Below are 10900 nucleotides of genomic sequence, written 5' to 3'. Positions count from 1 at the left end.
ACTAACCATGCTAATGGTTTTAAGTATGGAAGCTATCACCCAGGTGGATCATCAATGTCTGCTACTAGTAGCACTAGTTAAGCTCGATATCTTAATACTTCTCCTCGAGCTCAACTCCACACACCACAATCCAAGTAAGCTCCTAAACTTATGGAGATTCTTTGTATGATTCAGATCTATACCAAGTTCCTTTGTGATGATGTCAGCCAACCTAATTCTTTGTGGTAACATATACCAAATCTACATCACCTCTGTAGAACCTTCTCCCTCACAAAGTGATAATGCATCTCAATGTGCTTTGTTCTAGCATGGTATATGGGTTATTAGCCAATTGTGTGCTACTAATTTTGTCACAATAAATTACAACGGTCCTATCCATGGGCTCACCCATATCACCAAAGTAGCTTCTCAATCCATGCTACCTCACAAACTACCATAGCAGCACCCATGTACTCTGTTTCTGTGTTTTTCTCAACAAGGCAACTATCGGCTCTTTCTTGCTGGTCCAACTCACAACACCACTCCCAGAAGAATATCTCCTATCTACCAACCCAATCAACATCCGTGTATCTATGTAGCTATATCTTTGTGCCAACCTCATAGAAAAGTCCATAATCAATTGTGGAATTTATCTACACGAGAATCCCGTCTAGCCACATCCAAGTGTGGTTTTCTAGGGCATGTATAAACTGACTCACAAGTCTAACAACATCGCTCAAGTCTAGCCTAGTAATGGTCATGTAGATCAAGCTGCCCACCACTATGTGCATGTACATAGTAGTGGGGTCCTCTAAAATCTCACCTATATTTGAAGAAATCTCTGTGTTTTGTTCCAACGAGATTGAAATAGGCTTACAACATGTCATACCATACTTGGACAACATGTCCAAGCTATACTATCTCTATAATAACAAAACACCACGAGGTGATCTCGCCATCTCTATGCCCAAGAAATACTATAGTTCACCCAAATCCTTCATCTCAAACGTCTACTTCAAAAGCCTCTTGACATTACGTATGTCAGCATCATTATCACCAGTGATAATTAAGTCATCCACATAAATGACTAATAGCATGATCCCTCTGTCTGTCTTTTTTATATAAAATGAAAAACCTACATTGGACATTTGAAATCCAATGGTAACAAGATACTCTTCAATCTTGTTTGACCATGCTCTCTAGGTGCCTGCTTCAAGCCATACAAGGCTTTGCGTAACTTACACACAAAATCTGGGTGTGCACCACTCTTATAACCTGATAACTGCATCATGTATACTTATTCTTGTAAATCACCATGCAAGAAATAATCCTTTACATCCATCTAATGTAAAGACCAACCATGCACTGCATAGCTATAGCAATGATAGCTCTCATGGTTGGCCATCCTCATAAAACCAGGCTGAATATCTCCTCATAGTCAATGCCATAGGTCTACACATAACTCTTGGCTTTATGTACTATTGGTTTTATACTCTATGTATGGTCTATTTATGCACGCAAAGAGTATAGAGCATGCTTTATGCATGTATAAAGCTTACATACTCTATGCATACATAAAGAGAGAATGTATAGAGTATGCATGCTCTATACTCTATAGTATATGCATCCTCTTTGGATTAGGCTTTATGCATGCTCTCTTTATGCATCCATAGAGCTTGCATACTCTATGTATGCTCTCTTTATGCATGCATAGAGTATAGAGCATGCTTTATGCATACATAGAACTTGCATACTCTATGCATGCATAAAGAGAGTATACATAGAGCATGTAAACTCTATACTTTATAGAGTATGCTCTGTGGATTAGGCTTTATGCATGCATAGAGCATAGAGTATGCATGTTTATATGCATAGAGCATGCATGTTATATGAATGCATGCATATATATATCATGCTATACAATATGCATAGAGTATGCATGTTGTATACATAGAGCATGCATGCCCTATGCATGTACAACATGCATATAGCATGCTGTATAACATGTATACAACACACATGCTATTTTTTGTGAACCTCATGCCTCAAGAGTTTCAAGTCAATTGTACCCCTTTATTGGAGCACATGAGCATGGGGCTTGGTCATCTATTGTATCACATCAATAATAAAATATTAAATATAATATTAGTTCTCTATTTATATTATTGTATAGTTTAGTATTAGAAGTTTTATGGTGTGAAAGATCCTACCTCTTATAAATGTTATATGTATACACCACACATGGTTTCCTATCTTCCTTACGAGAGAGAGAGAGAGAGAGAGAGAGAGAGAGTCAGAGTAGAAGAGAAAGACTTAAAGAGAGTGTCTCTTTGATGGCTACACCATGAAACCAATTTACACATAGTTTCAACACTAGTGGTTCAATTTAAAATAGTTAAAAGTGTGGCTACAAGTGATGTTTGTAACACAATGCTAGTGAAACAAATTTACACATAGTTTCAACACTAATGGTTTAATTTAAAATAGTCAAAAGTGTGGCTACAATTGATGTTTGTAACACAATAGGTTGAATATGACACTACATGTGACATATAATAGGAAAAGTATAAGGGCCAAAAGTATCGGTTAACCCATAAATAATGTCAAAAAGAAAATGTTTCTTATAAATCCTAAACCCTAAGAAACAATATTGCATAATCACATAACTAAGAATAGAAAAAAGATAACATACAATTATAAGAACAAGATGATATAATGTATGAAAGGAAAAATGCTAATTATTAGCAAAATTTTGGCAGTAGTATCTTTATAACCTACTCAAGATTAGTAGTTCTAGATGTTTTTAAAATTTTCTACCTGAAAGGTAAGTTTTTCATGAATAAAATGACCTTTTTTTCTTTATAGACTTACGTGTTTTTTTTCAAAATTGATTGAAAAAACCACTCTTGTAAATGTATTTTTATAAATTTACCTTCAAATTTTAAATTAAAAAACCCCTTCATTTGAACTCACGTGTTATACTTATATAGTTTTAGGTGAACCCTTCGAGAACACCCCGTTATTATATGTAAGGTGCATCTATTTGAGGATATAATAAGTGAGCACCCCTCACCACACATCTCCACCAATGAAAAAAAAGTAAAAGTAATAACCAATTTTATTTAGCAAGTGGAAGTGGATGTTAGTATACACTCAATGCCCGCCTCTCAGCATGTATCTCACTTTGATGTATAATGCACATTTGTTAGGCCCCCATTATGAGGAGTAGCCATGGTGCATATGTCTTTAGTGGGAACCCGACTTACCGATGGTGTCATTTTTCCTTAATAAAAATTCTACATACATGCACACATACACAAACATGTGTATCCACACACACACACACACATGCACACACACTCTCGCGTGTGTACACACACATACACTTATGCACACACTCATGCACACACATACACATACGCGCATAGACACACACAAGCATACACTCTCGTGCGCATACATACACACTCTCGTGCACGTACACACACTTGCATGCACTCATGCATACTCACATACACATGCGCATAGACACATGCAAGCATACATGCACATAGTTGTACACTTGCATATGCACATGCACACACACGACTACGCATATACACAAAGTCACATACACTCACATGCATGCACATAGAATTGACACACACCTAATCACCCACATACATGTGCACATACGTATACACACACCCACACACGTGCACATGATGCACATGCACACACAGTTTGCTAGCATGCACACACATGCTTGCATACACATGCACACACATGCTTGCATACACATGCACAACAAAAATACAAGTGTGTGCACAGACTTGAGTGTACACACATGCATGTATGCATGCACACACATGTCCACACAAGCGCATGTGCATATATACACATACATGTGTGCATCCACACACAACCGCATAGATGTGTGCACACTCTCTCTTGCGTACGTGCACTCTCTTGCGTATATGCACACAAAGACACACACGTGCATATACATAGGCACAGGTACATACAAGCACACACATGATGGTGTACGCACATATGTGATTATCGGCACACACAATCGTACGCGTGCACACACAAAGTCGATACACATAGTCTCAGCATGAGGGTGACACGAGACACCATCATTAAAGCTTTAATAGACATCAGACTATTGACATATAAAGGCACACACACATGCGTGCACTTGTGCACACACAGAGTAGGCATGCACACGCTCTCGACATGCACATCATGCATATACACACATACATTTCCACTTGTGTGCACACACATAAATACACACAATTGACACACACACTTGTACGTGCACATAGAATTGACACACATACATGCATGTGCGTGCACACCCACCCACATGCATGTGATGTATAACACATAAAGGCATTCACACATATTCACACACTCTTGCATGCTTCCACACACACACACACTTACACACATACATACACGTACACATATATGTGCATGCACACTCGAGCGTGTACACATACACGTGCATGCACACTCGAGCTTACACACATATACATATGTGCATGTATGCACGCACACATATGCACACACAAGTGCACTTGCGTGCCACACATGTACACATGTACACACACACATACATGTACACACACACACACACACACACACACATGTACACACACACATACATGTATATACACATGTGTATCCATACACACATGCACATAGGTGCACACCGACACTCTCTTGCACACACACACATAGAGACATGCACACGCATACATATAGGTGCATGCACATACAATCTCATGCATGTACACAAAATCGCACACCCAATCACACACGTGCACATGCGCCCATATGTTGCGCACACACAAAAGTGCACATGATGCATATATACACACACTCGTATGCTTCTTCACACACTTGCACGCACATACACACACAACACACACATATATTATACACATGCAAATACGTGTGCATGCACACACATACACGTGCACGTATACATGTATGTACACACATGCACCCATAAGTGCACATGTATACATACACATGCATGTATATACATGTGTGCATCCACACACAAGCACACATATGCACACATAGAGACGCATACACATAAGCACAAATATGCACACATACACTCTCTTGTGTATGCACACATAGAGACACATACATGTGCATACACATAAGCACACACACACACAAGTGTAAACGTAGTGTTTCATGTACACATGCGATTTTGTCGATACACATACTCGCTTATGCACATGTGCACACAAAGAGTTGGCATACACACACTCGACACACATGCACACATATACACACACACTTTCATGTGTGTGGGCATATATAAACATACAAAATCGACACACACACACAATCACACACACTTGTACATGCACATAGAATCGACACATATATGCATATGCATGCACACACACCCACACACATGCATTTATGTGCATACAAAAAAATGTATACACACATATACACACGCAGTTGCATGCTCACACACACACACACATGCACAACACACAAAAATATATACATACATATCCACATGCATGCACACACTCAAGCGTGTAAAACACACACACACATACATGTATGCATGCACACACAATTGTTTGTGCATGCGCACATGCATACACATGTACACACACATGCATGTGTACACACAAGCACATAGATACACACCCACACTCTCTTGTGCATATGTACACAGAGATATATACGTGTATACATATCGATGCATATTGCACACACAAAAACACACACACACACCGAGCGTAACACACATAATCACACACATATGTACACAGAGTTGACACACATAATCACACACACATAGTCGACATGCACATAGTCTGAACGTGAGGGTAGCTCATTTTCATTAAGGCTTTACTACTTGATGGTGCACTTACATATACACATGTGCACACACTATAGACACATAAAGGCACACATACTTGCATGCACGTGATGCACACTCACAAAGTTGGCATGCACATAGGCATTGTCACACACATGCACACGTATACGCATACATGTCCACATGTGTGTACACACACATAACCACACACACACACACACACACACACACACACACACACACACACACACATTATCTGAGCGCAAGGGTCTATACCGCAGTAGAGAGAGAGAGAGAGAGAGAGAGAGAGAGAGAGAGAGAGGTGCACATGCAGGTGCATACACGTGTGTTATGTGTGTGTGTGTGTGTGTGTGTGTGTGAGAGAGAGAGAGAGAGAGAGAGAGAGAGAGAGAGAGAGAGCGAGATGTGTGTGAACCTACACACATGTACACATACATATTTATAGTAGTTTTCATCTCAACAAAACATATGCACATCTCACACTATGAGTGTATTCACACATATAGTCACTTATATTCAAATATAAGCTTACAAGTTGGTACATAGGGCAGTTGAAATATTATTTCAAGGGGATTTTGGTGAGTTTTGTTTCTAATGACTTGCGTGCTCTCTCCTGCCACCTCCTCTCTCTTATGAAGATGGCACAATCACTCGAGCAGCAATGTGGGAAAATAATCCCATATCTACCACGTGCGAGTCTGAGAGAGCTCTCTAGTCGTGTGCCACATGGCAATAATGTAATACCAAGAAGAGGACAGTGCACATGCCACAACAACGTATATGGGTCAAGTACTAGTAACTTTGAATGATGACCCATGAGATATAATTTATTGCAATACAAGTAACTTCAGTCTTTAAATGCTTCAGTCCTTAAATGACATAGGGCAATTGAAATATTATTTCAAGGTCATTTTGCTGAGTTTTGTTTCTATGCATGGGTCCATGACTTGCATGCTCTCTCCCTCCACATGCTCTCTCTTCTAAAGGTGGCACAACCGCTTGAGTAGCAATGTGGGAAAATAATCCCATATCTACCACATGCAAGTTTGAGAGTTCTCTCTAGCCACGTGCCACATGACAACAGTGTAATACCAAGAGAACAGTGCACATCCTGTAGCAACATATATGGGTCAAGTACTAGTAGCTTTGAATGATAACCCATGAGATATAATTTATTGCAGTACAAGTAACTTCAATCCTTAAATGAGATATAATTTAGTATAGCACAAGTAACTTTGGTCCTTACATGTTGTGCATGGTGACTCTTGCCACAATGACATTTCTAACAATATTTGCTAACATCATTTTATGATTCTCATAAAAATACACTCATTTAAGGGTCCTTATTAAGAAGTGTGCAATGTGATCACCTTGTTTTTCTTTATACAAGTGGATGTCTACAAGTCAATAGGCCTTTTGACATTCTTATTTCTCTCTAGCTTCTCTCAAATGAGTTGTTATACCAAACGTGGGCATAGACATAGGTTCCTTTGCTTGTTTAGGAAAGATTCGATGTTAAATAAATTCTACTTTTACTTACATATATATGTGGGAAATAAATTCTACTTCCCAAGAGTTCTTTCTTGTTATTATGTGCATGTGCATGCATGCACACATGCTCATGTAACATCTTGCCATGTAAATACATTCTACTTCCCAAGAGTTCTTTCTTGTTATTATGTGCATGTGCATGCATGCACACATGCTTGCACAACATCTTTGCCATGGGAAGGAACACCTAAGAGAGAGAGGAGGAGAATGTTCTTTTATTCAAGAATCAAGTGTGTTGAAAAAGCTCCCAAATGTAGGCTTGTAAATGCAAGAGAATGTTCTTAAATATAGAAAACTTAACCAATAGCTATGTACCTTTGGTAGGCATCATGACCAATATAGGAAATCCAAAACAATAGCTATGCACCTTCGTAGCCCAGCTGTGCACCCTTGTAGCCATCATGATAGCAATTTCATAGCCATTATGAGGATGATGGAAACATAACACGAATAATTTAAACCTCTGAAAATACTCATAAACTCAAGGATCTCCTAGTGAATTTAAAAAATCTTACCATTAGCATTGAGAAGAGAGGAGATGGAAATAGTGCGCATAAAATCATGACACCTCCATGAATTGACAAATCTTCACATGGACACCTCAAAATGCTTGTTTTTTAGAGACACATTACTCACACCACCCCATCTTGTGGAGCGAGGGGAAGGGGAGATTAGAACTCGCACCATCCTTGGCTAGAGTGTTTGCGACTAGCCAAGATGGCCGATGCCCCACCCTTCAAAAGGCTTGTTTTGATGGTGCTAGGCGAAGCTAAAATCATGACACCTAGATTAACAAATCTTCAAGAGGGACAACTCAAAATGCTTGTTTTCATGGTGCTAGGTGTTGGTAGTTGGGGACAAAATCAAATAATATATAATTTACTGAAATTTATTAATTAAGTAATGTGATGGCCTTGTTATGCAGAGTAAACCAACAAAATCAATAAAATGAATTTATGGAAATTTTAATCGATAAAATACAATTTATGGAAGTTTTAATCAATAAAATACAATTTATGGAAATTTTTGTTACAGAGAAGAAATTTATGCCTAGAGAGCCTAGAGAGCCTAGAAAGGAAAGACGGCGTCAGGACGGGGGTTGTGTCCAACGAGCTGAGAAAAAATTTATGCCTAGAGAGCCTTGAAAGGAAAGACGGCGTCAGGACGGGGGTTGTGTCCAACGAGCTGCCAAGCCGAAGGCCGGTCTTGGCAATGGTGGAGATGGGCGTCCAACCATCTCTGATGGTCTGCAGAGAGATTCTGCGCGGCGAGGCATTGGGGCACGAGTGGATCGTGTGTACAAGGGTCTGTGGAGCGGGCCGCACGTGCGCATAGGGCCGCACCTCTGCCAAGCTCGCCGAAATCGAGTATCAATGGCGATACGTTGCCCCATGACTGCGCCATGTACCCGAACGTAGAGGAAGCACTCGTCGCCAGCTTGTCGCTAAAGCTCAAGAGTAGCATCTCCACATACGCTAGCTGCGCTTGAAGAAAGCTTCTGTCTTCTCTGCGTAAACTGCACAGCGTATTCACTCTCACCACCACCCTCCCATCGCCTGCCTCGCCATGCAGGCTGTATAGATTCTTAATCCTTTCATAGTATTCGCCTTGCAAGGATACCACCTGAACCCCTACGTCCACCTGCGCCACCTTCTCCTCCTCCTGCCTTTCACTGCTTGATTGCAGCTCCTTGCTGCTGCGTATAATGGCAGATCGATCAGTGCCTCCACTCCCATTCGCAGCATGAACCCTAGGCAAGAAGCTGTTATTCATTAAACACTCTATCATCGCATCGCTCGCTTTCTCATCAAACGCTGCAGGATCCCACCGGTACCCCAGCAGCCTCACCTGCACTCCTACCTTGGTTTTGATGGCGCTCGAGAGGTGATCTGTGTACTGTTGGAGCACGAGTGACCATATCTCATTGGATGGGCTCAGCAAGAGCCTGCTGATAAGGGCGAAGCTGTGATCCGGGGATGGGAACATGGGCCTCAGTTTCTGCCAGAAGGAAGGTAGCAGGAAGAGGTGAGGGACCTGATAGAGGTTGGAGATCCATGAGATCCAAGTGACCTGCTTCAAGGGTTGCTGGATGGGATCACAGAAGAGCTGAGAGTCTCCGGGTCCTTGGTTGTGTCTGAGGTAGAGCATGAGGCCGTTCTTGTAGGCCATGTTCTGCTTGACATTGAAGGTGCCCAGAGACCCCAAAGAAGGGCCAAGCAAATGGTAAGGGAAATCAGAGGGCAGAAGCCAGCTTGAATGAGGGAAAGGCTCGCACAGAAGCTCCTGCATGCTCCTTCTTGTGTCTATGAGAAGCACTCTGTCAGTGAGCATTGCATAAGCCCAAGCTGATGCCAAGGACAGGAACCTGTTTCCAAGGCCCTCAACTCCATCCAAGTAGATCAGATACTTGCATCCATCTTCTGCTTCTGCATCTCCCCCTCCTTCATGCTGCGCTCTCTCTGATCTCTCCAGGCTCTTGAGAAAACTGTCATTTAAGTTCTGGCCCTCTGTGCACTTCCTATGGAGCTCTCCATATCTCGCCCACTCTTCCTGCAGCTCAACAGGAACCTTGGGAAGAGGTTTTCTGGGTACCTGCCTGAGCTGCAACTGCTGAGTTCTACTCAAGCAACGAGGATCATCATCATCTTCACTCTCATTTACGCTCTGTTCAGGTCCAGGGGCCTCCTTGATGCCATTAAAATAGTAGTCCTCCACAGGGCCAGATCGAAAGAGGCTCTTCCACCACAGGTTAGGTCCATCTGATGATCTTTCTACCACTGCAAAGCGGAGGACCATCAGCCCAACCAGACAATTAAAGCCCAGGCAACACCATAGCAGTTTGGCCATTAATTAACCAGGCACCAAATGATCATCAAACAGCTTAATTTAGGATTAGCTTGCCTTCCAGTCCATACTGCCTCATATTTCCTTACTGTATATTAGAAAAAAACGAACTTCCTTTGCTGTATTTTCCAAAGTCTCTGGTTGAAATTTTCGCATTGTACTGATGTTGAAAAAACGTGGTTGAATTTTTGGCTTTGTCTTTAAAATTCAGGTCAAAATTTTGAAATTTCAGCTATAAAAGCGATTGAGGTGTGGAAATTTGGAAAAAGGGGGGGAGGGGGGGGGAGGGGGGAAGAAAGAGGTTGATTTGCCTTGTCCATCCCATTGGAAAGAATGGAGGCAAGCAGTAAACACTATGATGAGCTTATTTTGTGCCCTCTCTCTTACCCTTTTTTTAAAATTTCATCTTCTTATCCTTGGATTATTTATTTTCAAGCTATAATAAAACATTATATAAGAAAACTCTTCTGAACTAACGTGGTATTAGTAAGGACAAAATTTATGGCGTGTGTGAGCGGGCTAACCCAGAGGACGTGGGTTCTAGCCTTTATACCCTAGGGTTGTGTATATGAGTGGTGTAGCTTCTAGCTTGGCTATATCCTCTCGAAAGGGGGCTTTTGAAATAATATATATATATATATGTATGTATGTATGTATGTA

The 10900-nt window shown here is 41.1% G+C and overlaps 1 protein-coding gene across 1 annotated transcript; it reads right to left on the bottom strand.

Annotated features, from left to right (window-relative positions):
* Positions 1-8442: 8442 nt before the first annotated feature.
* LOC147605455 (putative fucosyltransferase 7) lies at positions 8443-10314 on the bottom strand. Its single transcript, XM_086793385.1, has one exon. It carries the CDS (start codon positions 10241-10243, stop codon positions 8528-8530), a length of 1716 nt encoding a protein of 571 aa, XP_086649511.1. The 5' UTR covers positions 10244-10314; the 3' UTR covers positions 8443-8527.
* Positions 10315-10900: the final 586 nt, after the last annotated feature.

Source organism: Cibotium barometz, chromosome 59 (genome assembly GCF_041138505.1).
Source record: "Cibotium barometz isolate CiBa-2024 chromosome 59, ASM4113850v1, whole genome shotgun sequence".
Lineage (NCBI taxonomy): Eukaryota > Viridiplantae > Streptophyta > Polypodiopsida > Cyatheales > Cibotiaceae > Cibotium > Cibotium barometz.
This window is presented reverse-complemented; position numbering and strand designations above follow the sequence as displayed.

What these genes read in the sequence shown, in the direction of transcription:
- LOC147605455 (XM_086793385.1), bottom strand. Translation starts at nt 10,243, where the DNA reads ATGGCCAAACTGCTATGGTGTTGCCTGGGCTTTAATTGTCTGGTTGGG.